The sequence below is a fragment of the Xenopus tropicalis genome, chromosome 7, assembly GCF_000004195.4.
Source record: "Xenopus tropicalis strain Nigerian chromosome 7, UCB_Xtro_10.0, whole genome shotgun sequence".
NCBI lineage: Eukaryota > Metazoa > Chordata > Amphibia > Anura > Pipidae > Xenopus > Xenopus tropicalis.
Genome location: NC_030683.2, coordinates 93,178,343 through 93,201,966, shown reverse-complemented (window position 1 = coordinate 93,201,966; position 23,624 = coordinate 93,178,343). Strand labels below are relative to the sequence as shown.

The window sequence follows — 23,624 nt, the reverse complement described above, 5'->3', positions numbered from 1 at the left end:
GAAAGACCTCCGTTTATTCATTCTTTTTTTCCTCATTAGGGTTCTGTTCAAGAGAAAAATGGAAAATAATACTGTTTTTTTTGACTGGCTGTTAGCTACTATCTCTAACAGAATCAGAAAATATGTGCTGTGCTTTCATGTGGAATCTGGGCCACAGCCAGGATCTGCTGAGTTGGCTGCTTTTATTTAAACCGCATGGAGTAAATGGGCTTGCGATTACGCCTGCATCAAATATGTTATAGAAGCCTTAACATGTCTCTACTTGTATCATTGGATTGACAAGTCCCTTAGGTTACTGTTTGGGATACAGTCTGTGTTACAGTCTATATTAATATTTGTGCAATATGACAAGGTGGAATGTTCATTTTTTGTTAAAAGCCATACAGAGGAGACTTTGCAGGACTGGGATTAATAATTTGCAACTTGTAATCACTAAAAGTAGTTTCTTGAAAAAGGGCTTTGCCCTAAACATGTAGTGGAACACACTAATAAACACTAATTGCAGCAAAGCCCTGCAGTGTCAGGTGTCCTCCATTATCTTATATGATGTCTACGGACAGAGAGGATATTTTGTATACTATTTCATCCATCTTCCTTTTCCAAGTTGCTTATAGTTTCAGTAAATACAGGGTTTGAAGTTGAGATGTCAATTCATTCACATTACGCTAGCATTTTAATGGACAAGCAAAATCTTCAAAGATGTTATTGATTGTTCTTTAAAAAGGCTTAAATTAGCCTATTTGTGTATAGTTGCTCAGTCATGACCACCTGCCAGCTACCTGGTTACCACTTGCTATATTCTGGCGTACAAAGGCAACATAATTGCTCCTGTTATTGACTACTGGTACGTTTGTCACATGGTTAGAAAACTTGACATAATGATGTGTTTCTGACACAAGCACAATTGCTTGCTCATGGCATCATTTAGGTCACCATAATAAGTATACCCCTGGCATTGCTCATTTGCCTGACTGCAATAAACACAACATACCCTATATGTCAGCTGCCACTACAAAATTGTATGAAAGGCCTAGTCCACTTGGCAGATCTAGCTCTGGTGCTGTGCTACTTGTAGAGGCCCATTTATTTATAAATAAGGAAGTTTTCTCAATATTGTCCTATTGACAGGGGACATTTGGAACCTTGCATGATTATCATTCATTGGAATTAGAGCAGTTTATAGTGCATGCGTTTCTATACTACTGTATACCATGGAAATGTCATAATTGAGAAGGGGTTCCATCAGTAGTTGTAATCATCAAAGCTAGGATTCTATCTAGGATTTCCCCAAATAGTTTTAGGATTTTATAGCAGTGCTCCAATCATCATCCACCATTATCTGTTAGGGTTGCTGGGATTTGTAGTTTTGAGATTGCCAGAGGGTAATTTGTTGAAGATCCCATTAATCCATATGTAACTTTAGAGGACTGAATGTACATATGTGCCCTTCATAATCTCAGTAACATTTCCATTAAATGGTAAGTCTAGTAAGTCAATGGCAATTGAAAATCCTGGAAATTTTTAGTGGAGGATAAAGAGGGTTTTGCTGAGCAAACATTGGGCCTCTGTGTGCCCTTGGGACCAGTCACTCAGCCATGATGATGGATAGCATTAATATTTTATACAGGCTTCTAGCTGCAAGCAAGGCCAGCGCTGGCACGTGAAATTCTGGCACTGTCAGAGCTGTGGAGCCTCATCGCTCAGATCTCTGAGCCAAAACCATGTAACATTCTTTCTTGAGTTTATATAAGTAAGTGAGGCAATCTTCCAGACTATTCCGATACGACCCACTTATCTACATGCTGTTCCAGGCTTCCCAGTCTCTTCTAGACAAGAAATGTTTTCCATCAGTACTATGCTCAGATTTTATAGGCATTATTTGATTTATCCTCTGCTTGTTGGGTCCTAATGGCCTGATCCCATCTTAGGGTCAGATACTGCACTTGAATATGCTGATTGCCTTTATTGATTCCGCTTAGTTCTAGGCAGATGGCTAGTATAGTGCTGCAATAGAGAACATTGTTGATCCTCACATGGCTCAATAAACAACTAAGGCATACAATTGCCGCATATGTTTCATGAAGCACATTACATTGCTGTACGTTTCCCCGCATCCCCTGGGTTCAAGTGGTTAATTGTACTTGATATCCCCAGTGCCTTGGCTGCCATCACTTGGTCATGTTGAATAAAATAACGACAGCATTGAGGTTAATGGCAGACGGGCTGATCTTGGGCTGCAGAAAGCAGAAATCAGCCCATTTTACCTTTCTTCCTTGCCTGCCCCTGGAACCATTTTTGGTGCAGGAACACATGGCGATATCCACTACCAAATGCAAAATCTCATATCTGAGTGACAATATCCTGTGCTGATAACAAACTGACACCTAAAAGCTGGAGAGTCCATGTATAAATCAATGGAAGTTGTATTTTTAAAATGCCAGCTATTTTTAAATTCAGTCATTTTAGGTTAGTGCCAGATTTTTTAAGGGTAGGGGCAGATTATCGTTCATGTTAGCCATACACACCTAAAAAATCTGATAGTTGTTTCTGAACCCAGGAACATTGCATTGGGCAGGGTGCAGCCACACAAAGCAAAATTAAGCACAATACTGCATACGCAAGCAGTTTCGCACCGAATTCTGCTTAGTGTGGCTGCACCCGGCCTGACACAGGGGGGCCGATTCACTAAAGTGCGAAATAACATGCGCTATTTATAGCGTGCAGTAAAAATTTTATCGCGTCTTATCACACGATTCACTATAAGCATACTTGCGCTATTTTATGTGCGATATTGCATGCGTTATTTAACTCACGAAGACTATTTCCATGCGGTATTTGATGGTACATGCGCTAAATAATGCATGCGAATAGTCACCGCAAATAAATAGTAGCTTAGAAATAGTGTATATAAATTGTCGCCGCATATAAATGGTAGCATATAAATAGTAGATGCTTATAAATAGTAGCCGCTAGTGATGAGCAAATGTGTTCTGGTTATCTTTAGTGAAAAATTAGCAAATCTTTTGAAAGATCCACGAAACGGCAAAAATGTTGTTTTGACGCCTGTGTCAATTTTTGGACGTGTGGTGAATTTTTGTGTGTCGAATTTTTTCATGCGTTTTGCCATTGGCAGATTGTTTTGCGAAACGCATGAAAAAAATTGCTGCGGAAAAATTCGCCGCACGTCCAAAAATTTGCTGCGAATCCATGCCTGGCGAAACATTTCATCACTTGTAGCCGCATATTAATAGTCGTGCGAATAAACGCACGCCATGTTAGCCATACACGCCAATACTTGCGGAAAATTACTGTATTAAAAATGACCATTTCGCTGCAAACTGGCGGCTGCATCACTCTTGGGCCAACACATATTTGAATAAATAACACTGCAAAGTCCATATTTTATTGCCAAAAGCTCATTAACTGTACTTTTCTATAATTAACGCCTGCCTGAAGTAGGTGTTAATTTTCTCATAGCCTAATGCGATATTTAGCGCGCCTTACTGTTTGTGAATCATGCGATCGTATTCTTTTCTGTGCGCTATTTAACGCATGCGGTCGCACGAAAAATAACGCATGCGATATGGCGACTTAACGCACGCGATAATATTATAGTGAATCGCGCGCTAATTTACGCATCTAATTTAACGCAAAAACGCGTGCGATAAAAGTTATCGCACTTTAGTGAATCGGCCCCAATGGCTCTGAGTGCAGCCACATCTATCAGCTTTTTCAAGCGTAGGGGCGGATTGCCAGCCTGCTTTATGTGCCGTGTTGGCACTAGCCCTGCTGTGGCCATATGGGTAATGATTTTTCTCTACTGACACAACCCGCAAATGGTTGTAAAGTTAGTGTGCACTGAACAATCGTACATCTAGCGATCTTTCATCTAGTGATCGGGCAGGTTTGAAAATTTTTGTCATTAACAATGAAATTTGTCCTTTGTCTAATTGTTGCAGGACCAAGCAGGTAGTTTTCCTAATGGTTGAAATGGTAATTTTCATTGGTGGACAAATCAAACTTTTAAATGATTGTTTCCAGATAAGCTTGTTGTACAAAATCTCCACGTGTATAGCCACCTTATAGGAGCATTCATTCTTTCTGCATCCCCACCCCCAAATGAACCAACATGTAAGAGATAAATTGCATGTACCATGTTTCATGTGTTACATGTGACGATACATGTTTATGCAGCTATTCTTCCATCATTAATTACTTTACATATAAGTTTTGGTGTGTGGGAGTCACAGGAGTGTGACAGGATGTGTTGCGGGCCCCTAAACCTACTGTCAGGTTCCCCCCTCACGCTCCTGTGACTCCTTATTCGTTCCACATGTTCTGCTTGCAGCCCTGTCGGCCAAACACTTACAGGGAGACAGCCAAGGCAGGGCGAATGTGGGAATACGGCTATTCCAAGGGCCGAGGCCCGCTGCCAAGCCAAGACTGTGCATGTAATCAGAGCACAGCATGCGCACTCATGCAATTGGTTTATTAACCCTTTCAGTGCCGGGGAGACCCATTTATATGATCAGTGCCTCCTTTAGATCTTTCAACGCAGCATGGATACCTGAATATTTTGTAATTGGTGAAATAACTAATGTGGAATAACCTTAGTGAAATAGTGGAATAACCTTAGTGAAATAGTGGGATAACCTTAGTGAAATAGTGGAATAACCTTCCATTGCTTTTTCTCTGGCTATCTGCTTTGTTTTATGGTTTCACATCTATGGAAGCGGCAACCCTTATATCTAAAGGTTTATAAAGTGTTCACATTACATAAAATATATGCTTGTTTCTTTTGGAATATTAGGTACCGTGTCTCATAAGAGAAGAGGCAGGGTAAATGTGGCATCATATGTATTTTCCAAACTTGTGCAAAAGCGGCCAATGAAAGGGAGATTTCACCAACATTAATGTGGCCGTGCGTCAGGCTGAGTTGGCGGCACAAAAAAATCTGCCGGTTCATCGCCCAGGCGTAGCAGTGCTACGGGAATCTATATTTTTTGTCATGCTGCTGCTGAGCAATATGATTTTCTGTCCTAATCAAAACCACATGGATAATGAAACAACACAGACATGGAAAGGCAAAAGAATTTTTTCTAGACTTCTGGTTCCCAGGCATACCATTTCTGTTTTTGTTACAAAATATACATGTATTTTTTCACTTTCTCCCACTGGATACGCTCTCTGAGGCTTGCCCAGGGAAAACGAGCTGCAGGACTGGAAGGCGGCCGTTATGTGTGATTTCAGATGTGTGTAAATGGAGTGCAGCCGATGGAATGGATAGGGAAGGGAGTAATTTGAGGTTACAACTTTTGGACATTGAAGCAGGAGAAAATTGTTTAAAGACTGCCTGAGCCTTGTACTCTGATAGATAAGCTGCTCCATTTCCCTTTGATGATATGATCAGGGATGACTGCAAGCTCCTTTGGGAAAGGGATTATAATAATATGGATGGAAATTGCGGGCACTAGTGAGACCAGATCAATTTGCATTAATAGTGAATATATCTTCTATGCTATAAACGTTATGCACTCTAATTGTCTTTGTGGAGATTTGCAGATTAGCCTATTAAACTATCATTTATGGCTCTTTGAATTTCTAGAATAAAGGTCATTAGCCAAGGATATGCAAGCTATTTATATCATTCGACTACAGTTTGACATGCCCATTCCTGTAATATACACTTAGCAGCTAAGGATTTTCCAGTTAATGAATTATGATCCCCAGCATTTTTTGCCTTTAAATTATTGTATTTTAGGAACCTGCTGTTTAGCTAGAAATACACATTAAAAAGCATTTGTTTGGTGAGGTTGCCAAACCAGGCCCAATTTTGCCATCTACATTTTGGCCCAAATTGGACTGATTTCCATCCCAAAAAATCCTTATCACATATAATTTGCAGGTGTCATGTTTACCCACCAGCGGCCCCTCATGGTAATATGTTGTCACCTGTCCTTCTTGATTCAATAGTGATTGAAGTGATTGATTCCAGGACTTGGAATCCCTCTGCTTTCCATAGTGGATGGTGCACAGATTCTTTGGAAAACACGTGCCCCCCAACCCCAAGTCACAGAATGAAAGGGATACAGAGACAGACTATTTCCTTTCAATCTGGGAATCAGGAAAGTCTGTGGAAACAACATACATTTATAATTATTTCTGGAAGTTCAGATAATGTTTATGCACTTTTTTTACATATTCCTAACAGGATGAGCTCATGCCAGAAAGGGGGTATATTTTACATTTAAACTAGTTTAAATTGTATAATGTAACATCTGCTCTTTGTACACATACAAGACAAATCTAGCAAAGAGGGATCTAGTGTTTCATAAGACAGAGAAAGCCAGGAGTTTGTTTGTTTTTGAGTATTACTATTACATTTTATCATCTGTGTAATGTTCCTGATCTTCACACTGTAGAATTTAGGAAAACAGCTCCAAAATATGTGAAAAGGCGATTTGGCCCATTGAAACTTTTATTTCTTGCTCCACACTGGCTTCTCTGAGGAGAAGAGATACATTGTTATGGATTGAGCCAGGATTAATAAGAGGCCTGAGACATAACTGTGAGGAATTTATGATGTGATGAATAGATTTAAATGCCCTGTGGGACTGCATTTGTGAATAGGAGATCACTGGCAAAAACAGCATTTCTTACATCCATAGTCTCACTGGGGGTAATATATTAGCAGACCAGAGGGGGATACCAAGTGGTAAGCATGGGAAATGCCAGTGGAAAATGCCAGTGGGTTAGTTCAGTGTCTCAGTACATTTATTATTTCATGACAATTTCTGCTTTAGCTGCTGGGCTTTGTTGAGGACTTTTTTTTATTATTAAATATTAAGTTTGTTCTTTGGATACCATTTATAGTATATGGCCAGTCAAAAAGGGGGCCAAAGTTAGCAGGATACTGCCCTCAGATTAAAGGGCATATCTACCATCTATATCAATAATCCCAAACTCAATACAAAAATCTTTAATATATCCATAGCCATATGTTTTTTTTAAAATGGATATTTGAATAAAAACATAATTTTTAAGTAAAGATTTTTTATTTAGTTTGGGATACTTTATTGATATAATTCCTAGTGTTTTTACACTTCTGTCTTGCAGCCCTGGAATCCTAAATTCAATTCCAACCTAGCTACAATCTGCAAAGAGTTTGTATGTTCTCCCTGTGCCAGTGTGGGTTTAACTCATGTTCATTTCTTAAAAACAATATTGACCCTAGTGTGTGTGTGTTTAAAAATGTAATCTCTGCATTGTTTACCCCCTGCATCAGGCTCAGACTGTAAGCACCCACATAGTTCACCTGTTCAAACCTCAGACTGTAGGAGCAGTGCCAGCATTGTGTCATTGTATGTACTGTATCATAGGCAGAAAGACCATGGCGTACACAGGTATCATAGAGCAGACAGAGCATGGTACACACAGGCAGGGTACGGCAGACAGAGTATGGCACACACAGGCAGCATAGATACTCTGCCTGCCCTATGCTGCCTGTTAGAGGTGAAACTGGCAGGGATTTGTTCTGGGAGTTTGTTAGCAGTTGGAAATAGCCATTAAATGCTCCCTAAGGTGTGTAATTATATGCTGGGGGTTATCCACAGGGAAGGAGGAGTAGGCATATGGATTTAAGGGTGTGTCTTAATAGGACATATTATAATTCTTTCACATATGAATGATGGTTTGATATCCCCCCAGTGAGTACCAAGGATTTAAGATTTTGCTGCACTACCACCATTAATGTGGGCATAGTCTTAAAAGCTTCTGTGGGTGTGGATTGAAGTGGGTGTGGTTTAAAAAAAGGGAGTGGTCAAAACTGGCTTCATTTAGCGGCCCTCCACCATGTATGCTACAGAAATTCAGGCCCTCAGCACTACAGAAGTTGTACAGCACTGGTCTATAGGATCCACCATTTTCCTTTATAAGGGGGCTGCCATATTTGTGCTGACAGGTTGAGAAGGGACAATAAGGTTGGCAAAACAGTCAGGTTTATTATTATTATTATTATTTATTTATAAAGCGCCAACATATTACGCAGCGCTTTACAATAAGGTTTAGGAAATTCAAGCAACAATTACTTACAAAAGCAAAGCTACTGGTGAAAAATGGTCAACCTGACCTATAGGTAATTTTTTGTGTATATTAATATTTTAGAAAAGTAGTCAGTACCAATTTAGGGATAGAAGTTTTATATGATGTATGAAGTGGTCCTCCAACTAAAAACTGTTATACACAATGAAAGAGAGTCTACTTCTAAGACACTTTCCAATATACAGAGGTTTCAGAGTTATCTAGAGTAAGAACTAGGCATTCAAGGAAAATAACAGCCAGACTACTTTCAATAGCAGTGAAATTTACTAACGACCTTTTAAGGCCATTAAAAATGTTTCATGAATGTATATTGTAAAGATTCTTATGGGGTTATGTAATAAAAGGTTACATAATTAAACGGTATATGCACTGCTCAGAAACAGTGGGTCAGAGGCAGCTGCTTCTCTGAAATACATACAGTAGACACGTAACAGGTAACAGTTTTACAGCTTTGTGTAATGGTAGGTCTGTTTTGTCTGTTTTCAATTCTCAACAGATGGCAGCACAAAAACTCAGGCCGGTTGGCACCGTCAAATTCTTTATCTCCAGCCGAACAGACTCCGGGGTCCATGCAATCTGTAACTCGGCACATGTGGATATACAAAGGGCAAATGGGAAGCCTCCATTTACAGAGGACATTCTGGTACAAGCCCTGAACCACCACCTGCAACCTGAGCCCATTAGGTGAGTTAGTATTCATGGAAAAGGTACAAAAAAGTAGTCCGAAACCATAACTACTGAAGGGAGCTTGTTTCCCCCTGCCATTTACTCACCTAATCCAGAACCCTTTAAAACAAGATGAGTATGTTAACCTGTGTATTTTTTATTGAGAAGCTGCAAACATTTATCCACCAATAGACTGCTTTTACTTACCCTTTCTTACTACAAATTGGTGACAATGCCTCCTGATATATTCAATGAAAAATGCCTGTCATTAGTATTAATACAGGGAATGTTTTTATGTAAGCTTGTGTATCAGCTATATAGATGCCTCTTTTATTTTGCAATGGGAATGGACTTGCAAATTGTTATTTGTCAGTGCCTAGTTGTTCTAATTTTGTGATGCCACTGGCTCTCTCTTCCAGAATCTTGATTGTATCAGTGTGTTGATGGGATAGAATGGGATTATTTGCAAATACCGTATATACTCGAGTATAAGCCGATCCAAATATAAGCCGAGGTACCTAATTTTACCTAAGAAAACTGGAAAAACTTATTGACTCGAGTATAAGCCTAGGGTGGGAAATTATTTTACTATGGGGCTAGGTAAAATACATAAACAGCATGGAGTTGGAGAGAGAAAAGTTTGCCTCATAGTTTTCATTATTTAACCTTTTATTATTATAATTTTTTTTTAACTGTCAGTTTGGGAAGGCTAAGGAAGCTGCCATACTGAGTATTAAGTACTTGCAATCCTGCTGTGTGCTCCCCTGTATGCGCTCCCGTCCTGCTGTGTTGCGCTCCCATTGTTAAATCGTGTGCTTTAATCCTACCCTGTGTGTGCTCCCTTGGTATCTGTGCTCTGTGTGCTCTCCCTTCATATGAAGACGTGCATGCACACATGTGCTTTAATCCAACGCTGCTCCGTTTGTATGCGGACACGCATGCGTGCGCGCTCATGCACGCACGCGCACATCCACGGGGGGGTGGGCATGTGCATGCTGATGAGTTTTTCTAGTTTTCAGCTAAACTACAAAGTACCGTATATACTCGAGTATAAGCCGAGGGTGACTTTTTCAGCACATTTTAGGTACTGAAAAACTCGGCTTATACTCGATTATATATGGTAATTCAAATCCTATATATATGTAAAGATAACATAACGTTTTTTTATTTTCTAAAAAAAGAAATACTTCTTTTTAATTTGATTCCACATCTTCGAAATAGCAACAAAAGTCTGGTTGTGTATCACTAAAAAGGCAGATCCCAGAAAGGCTGGGTCTGTCAGAAGTGAAGATGGGTATGGGTACCCCACTGTGTGAAATACTGTGTAAGGGCAAATATTGCAACAATTTAAAATCATATTCCTCAACATAAAATTACAAAGAGAATCCAGGGACAAGGCCGAAAGTCAACAAAAAGCTTCACAGACTGAGACTTAAGACAGGCTTGTCTGTGGACCCACCAAGGAAACATAATATGCAGTCCAACACTGACTGATTAACCTCTATAAATATAAACTTAGTACAGTGATAAGCAAAGTACTCTCAAAAGGACTGACATTCTGCCCTACAAAAAGCCTTGATGAAACAGAGCTCTGCAGTGACATGGTGTATTTTTTCCCGATATTACGGAATTCTTCCGTGAAAGGCGAATATAATGCCAGAGGACAACCTGAAGAAGGATTTAGTCAAAACAAAAGAGAATAGCAGCTGGACCCCACAGGACAAAACCAGAAACTGGACCAATACATTGAAGGTATTTTGCCTGATGAAGAGGCCTTAGAGCTCTAAAAGCTTGCAATGTAATTTTATTGTTAGCCAATATAGATTTCATTTCTGCAATACTTTTGTATTTGTGTTTTTATTTATTATTATTACAGTTTGCATTTAAATATGGGATTTAACCCTTTAAGTGCCAGCCGAATTCGTCATTTCGGTTCCCCCCAGTGCCAGACGTTTTTTAAGCATTTTGTACTCATTCACTTTAACAATGTTTTTTGGTAGGAAAACCTCCACGAAACTAGGGAAATTATATATCGTTTTTTTCGTCACTAATTGGGCTTCGACATACATACCAAATTTTATAACTTTTCTGGAGATATGATGTGTATTTTGGGTGAAATATGTAAAAAAAAAAAAAATTATGAAAAATTTCTGTATATTTTGAGGTTTTTTTCCATAGAAAAGTTAATTTTACTCACTTTTTTTTATTGTTTTTAAAAGCCCTGATACTCCCAATTCCAACGATACCAAATATGTGGTGGTACCCCACAGTTCCTGTCCAGAAGTAACCCCCAAACTAAGGCAATACTTAGTACAATATCACACCAGAACAAAGCAGAAAAGCGCTTGTAACAGTTAATGCAGCATAACTTATATGTAAATCTAAAATATCCCCTCATGTTTGGTATCTTTAGAAACTACAGACCTTCAGGTTTCTAGGTGCAATGTAGTTTTCACTCAAAAGCCAAATACCTTTTGTCAGTGCATTGTGAAATTTGGAACTTTTTATGACATTTTTTTTTTTTTTTTCTAAAACGTAAACTTGGACGCATGATCAAATGTGGATTTGACAAAAAAAAATCTCATAAAAATTTTCTAACAAAGGCATATTTGAAAGACAAACTTCTCCTGAATAAAATGATGCCCCATATGTATGGGTGCACATAAAGACATGGGCACCAAACACTCCAAAGCAGGGGCAATGCACAAGGGCAATTACAGCTAAAAATGTGGGGGCTGCGCTCTATGTGCACTTCCTGCAGTTTTTCAGTGTTAACCCCCCCTACCTGTGAAATAACCCCCACAAACTATATATTTCTGAAAAGTGCACACCTTCAGCTATTCAGAGACACCACTCTTCTCTTTCTACATGGAAAATTGTGGCCGCAGTCCCTTGCAGAAGTTAGCGCTTTGGTCAGAAATCAAGGAAAAACCAGATAAAAAACCTAGATTTCTCCCCAAAATCTCCATGGCAACTACCAAAAACTTACTAACCATCAATCTGCAAGTTCCCCTGAATAAAACGATACCCCATATGTATGGGTGCACATAAAGACGTGGCCACCAAATGCCCCAAAACAGGGGCAATGCATAAGGGCAATTTCAGTTGAAATTTTGGGGGCTGCGCTCTATGTGCACTACCTGCAGTTTTTCAGTGTTAACCCCCCCTACCTGTGAGATAACCCCCACAATCTATATATTTACGAAAAGTGCACACCTTCAGCTATTCAGAGACACCACTCTTCTCTTTCTACATGGAAAATTGTGGCCGCAGTCCCTTGCAGAAGTTAGCGCTTTGGTCAGAAATCAAGGAAAAACTAGATACAAACCTAGATTTCTCCCCAAAATCTCCATGGCAACTACCAAAAACTTACTAACCATCAATCTGCAAGTTCCCCTGAATAAAACGATACCCCATATGTATGGGTGCACATAAAGACGTGGCCACCAAATGCCCCAAAACAGGGGCAATGCATAAGGGCAATTTCAGTTGAAATTTTGGGGGCTGCGCTCTATGTGCACTACCTGCAGTTTTTCAGTGTTAACCCCCCCTACCTGTGAGATAACCCCCACAATCTATATATTTACGAAAAGTGCACACCTTCAGCTATTCAGAGACACCACTCTTCTCTTTCTACATGGAAAATTGTGGCCGCAGTCCCTTGCAGAAGTTAGCGCTTTGGTCAGAAATCAAGGAAAAACTAGATACAAACCTAGATTTCTCCCGAAAATCTCCATGGCAACTACCAAAAACTTACTAACCATCAATCTGCAAGTTCCCCTGAATAAAACGATACCCCATATGTATGGGTGCACATAAAGACGTGGCCACCAAATGCCCCAAAACAGGGGCAATGCATAAGGGCAATTTCAGTTGAAATTTTGGGGGCTGCGCTCTATGTGCACTACCTGCAGTTTTTCAGTGTTAACCCCCCCTACCTGTGAGATAACCCCCACAATCTATATATTTACGAAAAGTGCACACCTTCAGCTATTCAGAGACACCACTCTTCTCTTTCTACATGGAAAATTGTGGCCGCAGTCCCTTGCAGAAGTTAGCGCTTTGGTCAGAAATCAAGGAAAAACTAGATAAAAACCTAGATTTCTCCCCAAAATCTCCATGGCAACTACCAAAAACTTACTAACCATCAATCTGCAAGTTCCCCTGAATAAAACGATACCCCATATGTATGGGTGCACATAAAGACGTGGCCACCAAATGCCCCAAAACAGGGGCAATGCATAAGGGGAATTTCAGTTGAAATTTTGGGGGCTGCGCTCTATGTGCACTACCTGCAGTTTTTCAGTGATAACCCCCCCTACCTGTGAGATACCCCCACAATCTATATATTTACGAAAAGTGCACACCTTCAGCTATTCAGAGACACCACTCTTCTCTTTCTACATGGAAAATTGTGGCCGCAGTCCCTTGCAGAAGTCAGCGCTTTGGTCAGAAATCAAGGAAAAACCAGATACAACCCTAGATTTTGGTCAGAAATCAAGGAAAAACCAGATAAAAACCTAGATTTCTCCCCAAAATCTCCATGGCAACTACCAAAAACTTACTAACCATCAATCTGCAAGTTCCCCTGAATAAAACGATACCCCATATGTATGGGTGCACATAAAGACGTGGCCACCAAATGCCCCAAAACAGGGGCAATGCATAAGGGCAATTTCAGTTGAAATTTTGGGGGCTGCGCTCTATGTGCACTACCTGCAGTTTTTCAGTGATAACCCCCCCCTACCTGTGAGATACCCCCACAATCTATATATTTACGAAAAGTGCACACCTTCAGCTATTCAGAGACACCACTCTTCTCTTTCTACATGGAAAATTGTGGCCGCAGTCCCTTGCAGAAGTCAGCGCTTTGGTCAGAAATCAAGGAAAAACCAGATACAAATTTTACAATCTATATATTTACCTTCAGCTGAAAAACTCAATTTGCAAATTCCCCTGAATAAAACGATACCCCATATGTATGGGTGCACATAAAGACGTGGCCACCAAATGCCCCCAAACAGGGGCAATGCATAAGGGGGGGCTGTGCTCTATCTGCAGTTATTTAGTCTAAACACACCCATAACCTGTGAAATAACCCCCGCAAACTATATATTTCTGAAAAGTGCACACCTTCAGCTATTCAGAGATGCCACTCTCCTCTTTCTACATGGAAAATTGTGGCCGCAGTCCCTTGCAGAAGTTAGCGCTTTGGTCAGAAATCAAGGAAAAACCAGATACAAACCTAGATTTCTCCCCAAAATCTCCATGGCAACTACCAAAAACTTACTAACCATCAATCTGCAAGTTCCCCTGAATAAAACGATACCCCATATGTATGGGTGCACATAAAGACGTGGCCACCAAATGCCCCAAAACAGGGGCAATGCACAAGGGCAATTTCAGTTGAAATTTTGGGGGCTGCGCTCTATGTGCACTACCTGCAGTTTTTCAGTGATAACCCCCCCTACCTGTAAGATACCCCCACAATCTATATATTTACGAAAAGTGCACACCTTCAGCTATTCAGAGACACCACTCTTCTCTTTCTACATGGAAAATTGTGGCCGCAGTCCCTTGCAGAAGTCAGCGCTTTGGTCAGAAATCAAGGAAAAACCAGATACAACCCTAGATTTTGGTCAGAAATCAAGGAAAAACCAGATAAAAACCTAGATTTCTCCCCAAAATCTCCATAGCAACTACCAAAAACTTACTAAACCTCAATTTGCAAGTTCCCCTGAATAAAACGATACCCCATATGTATGGGTGCACGTAAAGACGTGGCCACCAAATGCCCCCAAACAGGGGCAATGCATAAGGGGGGGCTGTGCTCTATCTGCAGTTATTTAGTCTAAACACACCCATAACCTGTGAAATAACCCCCGCAAACTATTTCTGAAAAGTGCACACCTTCAGCTATTCAAAGACGCCACTCTCCTCTTTCTACATGGAAAATTGTGGCCGCAGTCCCTTGCAGAAGTTAGCGCTTTGGTCAGAAATCAAGGAAAAACCAGATACAAACCTAGATTTCTCCCCAAAATCTCCATGGCAACTACCCAAAACTTACTAACCATCAATCTGCAAGTTCCCCTGAATAAAACAATACCCCATATGTATGGGTGCACATAAAGACGTGGCCACCAAATGCCCCAAAACAGGGGCAATGCATAAGGGCAATTTCAGTTGAAATTTTGGGGGCTGCGCTCTATGTGCACTACCTGCAGTTTTTCAGTGTTAACCCCCCCTACCTGTGGAATAACCCCCACAATCTATATATTTACGAAAAGTGCACACCTTCAGCTATTCAGAGACACCACTCTTCTCTTTCTACATGGAAAATTGTGGCTGCAGTCCCTTGCAGAAGTCAGCGCTTTGGTCAGAAATCAAGGAAAAACCAGATACAACCCTAGATTTTGGTCAGAAATCAAGGAAAAACCAGATAAAAAACCTAGATTTCTCCCCAAAATCTCCATGGCAACTACCAAAAACTTACTAAACCTCAGTTTGCAAGTTCCCCTGAATAAAACGATACCCCATATGTATGGGTGCACATAAAGACGTGGCCACCAAATGCCCCAAAACAGGGGCAATGCATAAGGGGGGGCTGTGCTCTATGTGCTCTACCTGCAGTTATTTAGTCTAAACACCCCCATACCTGTGAAATAACCCCCGCAAACTATATATTTCCAAAAAGTGCACACCTTCAGCTATTCAGAGACACCACTCTTCTCTTTCTACATGAAAAATTGTGGCCCCAGTCCCTTGCAGAAGTTAGCGCTTTGGTCAGAAATCAAGGAAAAACCAGATACAACCCTAGATTTTGGTCAGAAATCAAGGAAAAACCAGATAAAAAACCTAGATTTCTCCCCAAAATCTCCATGGCAACTACCAAAAACTTACTAACCATCAATCTGCAAGTTCCCCTGAATAAAACGATACCTATGTCTGGTTGCACATAAGTACATGGCCGCCAAACCTGAAAATGCATAATATTGGGGCTGCACTCTATGCACCCCTTTTTTTTTGCCTGCACCCGAATGAATGGGATACGCTCGGGTGCAGGCACATGTAGCCGATATACGCATGAAAACGCGTGAGAATGCAAAGTCTCGCGTTTTCATGCGTATATCGGCTACACGTGCCTGCACCCGAGCGTATCCCATTCATTCGGGTGCAGGAACAAGTAGCAGGCGTAGGGCTGAATTTTCGGCAAGCGTTTTTCCACTTGCTGAAAAAATCAGCCCTACGCCTCGTGTGGCATCAGCCTAACCCTTGGCAATAGAAACTACCAGAACAATCTTAGCACCTCTGGACCTTTCTAGAACAACTGAAATCAAATGGAATAAAACCACTAAAAGCAATCAAAGAACAATAGTTGCAATGAAATCGGTAAGAGCCCTGGATCCACCAATGTCACTGCAAAAGCAACCTTTTTGGGGGCACTAAACACACAATAAAGAACAATGCAAAGATAAAACACCATAAAATCAGTAAAATCCAATAAAACCACCTAAACCAACAGAAGAACAATAATTGCAATGAAATCGGTGGTCAGAGCCCTGGATCCACCAACGTCACTGCAAATTCAGCACCAAATAGCAATAAAAAAAGTTACAGTGCAATAGAATAATTCAAAAACAGAAATCAATTATGAAAATGCCAAAAAAACACTAAAATGCAACCAAATAAATCAGATAATTATAGAGCAAGATCAGAAATAAAGTTTTAGTAAAAAAAAAAGACTGCCAAAGAAAGCAAAGAAAGAAAGAAAAGAAAAGAAAGAAAGAAAAAAAAAAAAAAAAAAAGTGTGTGTGTAAGTGTATGTGTGTGCTTGGGAAAGTTGTAAATAAGTGTGTATGTGTACAAAAGTGTAATAATGACAAAGATAGAAGAAAAAATGCAAAAAAAAAAAAAAATTTTTTAGACAGTTGAGATAGAAATAAGCAAAATAAACAGTGGTAGAGAGTTGTAGTTCAGCTTACCCAAGGCAGGCAGACGATCAGGGGCGATCAGGGGCGATCAATCCAGCAGGAAGGCAGCAGGGGAGCTCCATCTTGTCCAACGTGCGCAGCAGGAGTGAGGAGCCGACAGTAGGCGGCGCTATTTAAAGGGACAGCAGTGGACACGTCATCAACGCGTGTCCACTGCTGTCATTGGCTGGCGACGCGATCGGTGCGGCTGGGGGACCCGGATCGGTGAGTATGTATATATTTGCTCGTTGCCTAGGGGGATCTGAGGGGTTTACAAGCGCTGCGCTGCTTTAAAAGCGAGCGCAGCGCTTGTAAACCCGACAGTGCCATTGGACGTAGATTCTACGTCCCATGGCACTTTGGTCCTTTAGTGCCTTGGACGTAGAATCTACGTCCCATGGCACTTAAAGGGTTAAATGGTTTCCAAATCATCCCATTCTCTTTTTATTTACATTTTACACAAAAGTGTCCCAACTTTTTGGAAATGGAGTTGTATCTTGGTGTGACCATTACCTTTGAAGTGGAATAATATACAGGGGTTGGAAATGGTGGGCAGAATTGAATAGCAGAATGCACCACAGAATTATAGGATATAGCCCAGTGCTTGGGGACCCACTGGGGGCCTTTCGTACTTATATGATTGAGGAAAACATTTTGTTATATTGGAGCAGATTTATCACAATTTGAGTTCATGTAAAAAAAACACAGATGTAAAACAAAATGCGTCAAAACTGGTGTGACTTTCCTTCTAGCTAGCTTATTATTAAGAAAAAAATGCAAGAGAATATTCCCATACACGTGTTGTCATTTTCAGTGAGGCTAAAACACTCAAATGTTTTAATAAACATGGAAAATAAATAAGTCAGTTGTTAGAGGCAATTCTCACTGACTTATACTGAACCTCGCCAACTTTTACTTGGCAAGTTTTTTTTCTGGGACTTTTTGAGGATTGCTGACTTTTTCAGGAATGCTGACTGTGGTTCTTAAGAATATTCTTGAGTATATTAGGGGTCATGTTTTTTTCGCAGTGGTTTTTCTTGAATCATGAAAAGAAATGCAAACTCTTAATTTTGATGAATTGGCCCCATAGTGTATGTATAGCAGTGCAACCAGCTTGTACATAGAAGTGTAAATACCACAGAGCTTGCCATTAGAAGCTAATTGTTGAGGCATTGTTCAAATGTTTAAAAATAAAACAAAGAGAGGTCCTTAATCAATTCTGGAATTCAGGTCTTTGATGCAGTGGGTAGAAATTAATTTGCTCAGGTGCATAGCTCTTGGGCTTCCTGTTTACCTGTGTCAGAACATTAGATTAGGTCTGAAAGGAAGTAATAAAATGAAACAGTCTCCTGTGCCTTTTTGGCGGTGATGAATCAGCTGATGTACCCAACCCCTAAAAATAATCTTGTGTGAGCTCACTTTCTTACAACCTGTGACACTGGCACTCAGAACATGTGACAAGCAGACAAAATGTTGCATGCACATGACATAGAAAATTATTCACATGCCCACATCAATTGATATAGCCCAGACAAAATGGTTTGTGTACATAGCCTGCAACACCTTGGTTGGATGTGGTGTGCATTACAACTGCAGCATAGAAGGGATTTCTCTGCCCCCCTTCCCCTTTGTGCAAAATAGGCAAAAGTGTCACTTACATTGCTGAGATTCTTTCTTTCTTTGAATCAAATGAAATGCTATAGCATGGGCTCACACTGAAAGTATATTGTATCTTGTCTTAGTCCTTGCATATTACTCTAGTGCCTGAAAGGGGCAGCCTATACCCATGTTCCACACTTGCCTTTTCAGTAAAGCTTGTGCCTGTAATCTCTTCTGTTTTTTTTTTTTTTTTTTTCATCATTCATTTCTATTTATATATATATATATATATATATATATATATATATATATATATATATATATATATATATATATATATACATGAAAGATAATAAAGAATTTCCTCATTCTATATGTACTCTCCACCTTCTAGACTTTTCAGTGTCAGTATGGGAGGACCGATCAGGTCTCTTTCTCTCTGTTCATCCACTGTATTAGAACCGCCACCTTATTAACTCATATGGTAGAGTTTATTAACTGCCATTGTACTTCTGGTGGGAAGTCTTCAGGTAGGGTAGAGAGGGAGTTCCCTGAATTTTTTACATCTCTAATTGAAAAGATGGTAATAAAAGAGAAATTAGATAATATGTTCTCAATTATCAGCTACTTGTAATCATTTAGGAATGTCCACATGTTGGAGCCATGATAAAATATAACATTTCTAAAACAAAGAACGTTTCTATGAATAATGAGGGAAAACATAGCTAACAGAATGGGAAAGGGAACGGAGATAAAAATGTGTATGTGGCTAAGTGCTTTTGCAGTAGAGGATCCTGAGAGAAAACGTTCATTTAAAATCCATGGACTCAACCTGCTCACTGCGCTAAGCACTTGGACTTTACTCAGCTGCTGGATCAAACAGCTTCTTCTCCCTATTGAATTGAGTGCAAAGCCCATGATTGTGCCCACTTCCTTGCCCGTTGTGCTGGCTCCAGGGCACCAGGTCAGCTTGCTGTGCGCCTGACGTATAAAATGAGAGCCCTGGATTAACACCTGCCTTGCAGGAATGGTAATTCCCATAGTTGCGTAACTACAGGTTAGGGTCCCCCCTGCAGATAAACATGGAGTTTGCTGTGTTTAGATAAGATTAGATAGACCAATACATTTAGAGCTTTACCTTACCCAAGTAGAATACCACAAACCCTATTTGTGTCTCTGCCTTGCGCCTTCTCTGCCTGGCTGAAACAGAAAAAAATCAAAGATGGCCATGCATTCCACAGTGGAACCCACAGCCATGCTTTACTTTTTTTACAGTTGATGCGGAGCTGCAGGCCCCCCCCCCCGGCACTGCAGGGAATGCAGAGGCCCTACTCCAAGCTCCAAACTACTGGAATGCACACAGTTCTGCATAGAACGCTGCATTGTGGGGGGGCATTATGTGTGATTTGCACACGCTTCTTTGCACTTGGATTAGTAAATGAGCCCATATGTCTGTCACTGCAAAGTGCTTGTGAGTATCAAATGTCAACAGTGACATAGTAATTCAGTGCAAGTATTTCTATAAGTATAAAAAAATAATAAAACAAAAGAAATATAATACAAAAAGACACTCCATGCCTCCCTGGCAATTACAGTCCAAATCCAATGGACATAAACACTGCCATTGCATAGTCAGTTTAGCAATACAAGAGTTATTGGTAGAGCCAATACAGTGTGACCAGACAGCAGACTTTGTCAGGTCTATATAACTGGAGATTCCATACAAATCTATTTGCCATAAGCTGCAATGTGGAATTTGAAACAGGAATGCATAACAAGGGAGCAATCTACTTTCTTTTGATAGCATTTAATTTGGCCAGGATGCCTCATTGCCTTCTGTCTTTATTTTCATTAGCAATCGGTATTGCCGAATTACGGAAAGATTCCTTATCCGGAAAACCCCAAGTCCCGAGCATTCTGGATAATGGGTCCCATACCTGTGTATATATATATATATTTTTATATACACTGTATATATATATATATACATATATATTTGCAAGTCTTGCTTAATAAGTTATCGCTGTGCCCTTTGCATACCTTGGTTTCTTGGTTTTAACATTTTCCCCAGAAGGGTGTGTTTGGAGAGAAGTCTGCGACAGAGGGAGACTGTCTTGCAGGCATTATGCATTGTGTAGATTATAGCAATGGAATATAAAGAAAATAAGCAAGGCTCTTTTAGAATGGTATTGGTGGCCATCTACTCATGCCCTAAGCAGGTGAAGAATCAGCCATATCGAAGGTGCAAAGGTGCTATTGCCAGTACAGTTTGATCTCTAGGGACATATACCCGTGTGGATTAAAATTTTAGCGTGATATTGTTAGCTACATAAATTAACAATAAGGGAGTGTGTGTAATTGCTTATATACATACCATGATATAAGGCATGGCACAATAGTGCCTTTATCATCTTTGTAATGTTCTATAGGCAGGCCCTCTGTGCCAGGCACTTTGCAGTAAGGAAATGTATTCATATCTTCCTCTGTTTCTTGTTCTGTCTTTATCTAGCAGCACTCCCCTATTGACCCCATTCAGGGTAGAATAATAAATGGCATCAGTTTACTAAGAGAGATGCTGCTCTGGTTAGAAGGCTCGGGTTTTATAGGCCTTGCATTTCCTGTGTTGTGTGCTAGTAAGCCACACGCTGTGAATTGTTGCTACAACAGTAGCCAGAGATGTAGCCATGCACATGAGCGGCAAGAGTCTCCCCAACTTATCACCAAACGCTGTTCTTTGTTGAGGTAAAATAAACTTATCCCACAGGGTGTCCGGGAGCAGCGCTGGCTTGGAAGAAAAACAGCATTGCTGTATTGCTTGTGACTAAAGCTGGTCATACATGCACCGGACAATTTTTGGACCATGTGTGGACTCCCAATTATCGCCCTAATAATTTTAGGAACATGACGATTGGTCCTTTAGTCGATTGGACAGGTTAGAAAATTTCAGTCAGGTAACAATAATACAAGCATGTATTGCTTGTATACATAGTCACTTTCGTATGATTGGTGTATGCCAACTATTTCATATTTAGAACATCCTCTGATTTGTTATTTTTTGGGCTTTATTCTACAATTTCAGTCTGAGTGTTAGTTTTAGATTGTTGCATTTAAACGTATAATTGATATCCGAATGTTCATCGGAAGACAATCTGAACGTGTATGACCTTAAGGGATGCTTCAGCGCGTTTCCCTGTTTATCTTTGTATATTTCTGTTCCATTGATGCTCTGTAATCTGATTTTCTCTGCCAAAATTAGATCTGTTTCCTTTCACTCAGGTTACTAAAGGCTGTTCGTGTATGTGACAACTTCCATGCTCGTCACAAAGCTCTGTCTCGGACGTATGTCTACCGTGTGGCAGCTGGATGCAGCCATTCAGAACTTCCTGTGTTTGAGGAAAACCTTTGCTGGGCAGTACCAGGAAGGTAAGTGCTGGGAATTGTGGCTTCAAAAAAAAAAAAAAAGAACCACATACCATACTATTACATAGCAGGTAGAATCTGTTTTGGTCCTCATTTTACTCTAGATTCTGTGGTAGCTCTAGCCTTTCAGCTGATTGACAGCCTTTAAAAAAACAGAAGGCACCATGTACTTTAAGTTCTCTTGGACCCCTATGAATTTTAGTGAAAACCTAAGGGCTACTATGTACTGTACATGCAGCCACATGTGCTTTATATATATTACCACACTTCAAACACTATAACTGGTACCTAACTTGTCCAAAGGGAGTTGAACAGCACCGATCACTGCCCTGCCTGTCAATCGGTGTAATGTAAAGAAGAATGTTTTTCATTAATTCTTTAGAAATCAAAGGTTTTCTTTAGAATTGTTTATGAAATAGCACTTATCGTATGGATTATGTGGGTAGTACTGACCTGAATTCATAGCCATGTTATGCTCATTTCCTGATTGCTTTAGCCAGGTAGCAATTTACTCTGGTAGGTATAAGGCATAATGTATGAAATGCACTTTTTAACAAGTAACTTTTCATTCAGCGAAGGTTATCTTTTCATTATAAAAAGTAAATACAAATCCAAGTACAACATACAAAGCAAACGTGATAACATAAAAACATCAAAAATAAATAGGTTTCCCCAAGAAGCCCATGCCACCCTAGCTGCCCTGGGAAGATAGCACTTTTTCCTAACACTTCCACCGCACGTTGTTTTGCCTTCTTAGACTCCAATCAACACTTATACGTTTGTGGTTATGTTTGGGCAGGCTGTTATTCCCTATGGCAGCACATTAGCATTACTGATGTATATGAATTAGGGTGGGAGGCTGAGGGATATGGGTGCAGGTGCAGAGCAAAGTGACTGCGTATCTTGCTGCACTCCCACTTCTCTTTGATTTGCAGTCTGAATGTAGCAGCTATACATGAAGCTTCAGAGATGCTCCTGGGTACCCACAACTTCAGTGCTTTCCGATCCGCTAATTCTGAGAATGTCTTTAAGTCTCCCATCAAGACTCTGCAGCAGGCGGATATTACCCCTTCCTCCGGCATACTGACACATCACTGGCAGTACAGGTAATGGCAGCGTGTGGTCCTCTCCTTAATGCCAATACAATTTTCATCACCTTGGAATATACAGCATTTTACATCAACTGTTTCAAGATGTTACATTTTATAATGCCAGAAATGTGAAATTTGATCTGCATACACCAGCCCATATTCTCATGGGACACTCAGCCCACAGCCTGAAGTATAGAGCAGCATATAAAGGTTGCAAGAGTGGGGATATACTATGGGGTAGATATATCAATTTTCGAGGAAAAAAAACACAATTGTGTGAAAAACAGCAACAAACCTCACACTTTGTTTTACACGGCCATGTTTTTTTTAATTCACAAACTCTAGCATATTTAAGAATAAAAGATTGTAGTAGATTCACAGTTGTATTTTTTTCCTCTGTTTTTTTCTTGACTTTTGATAGACCTGCCCCTAAATGTCAGTGTTGCCCAGTCTGTTGTGCACATCCTATATGCTAGCTGTACCACGTTCAGAATTAGCTGGAGTGCCAAGGCAGCCATTGGAGCAGACAAAATGCACATTTTCAAGGACTAAGAAATAACTGTGCCTGGTATGAGGGTTCTGTGAGTTTCCCTTCTATATTTTGTGCCACATGGTTCCTGTGCCTCTGAGGATGGGCTGCATTGCACTGTATTAAAGGTATAGTGTAGCCAAGTGGTGTAACGTGCTTTCCAGGGTCCCTGCAAAAAAGTTCAGGTCCTCCTCAGTGTCAATTACCATGACCCCCTCCCATGAAATGGCATTGAAGCAGGCATAACGG

At 40.3% G+C, this 23,624-nt stretch overlaps 1 protein-coding gene across 1 annotated transcript in view; it reads left to right on the top strand.

Moving 5' to 3' along the window:
• pusl1 (pseudouridine synthase like 1) overlaps window positions 1-23,624 on the top strand; it is a 47,824-nt gene that overhangs the window by 18,421 nt on the left and 5,779 nt on the right. Inside the window, exons 3-5 of the mRNA XM_012967139.3 lie at window positions 8,597-8,784; window positions 21,612-21,758; window positions 22,691-22,861. Coding sequence (XP_012822593.2) covers window positions 8,597-8,784; window positions 21,612-21,758; window positions 22,691-22,861 — 506 coding nt within the window. The remainder of the gene's footprint in view (window positions 1-8,596; window positions 8,785-21,611; window positions 21,759-22,690; window positions 22,862-23,624) is intronic.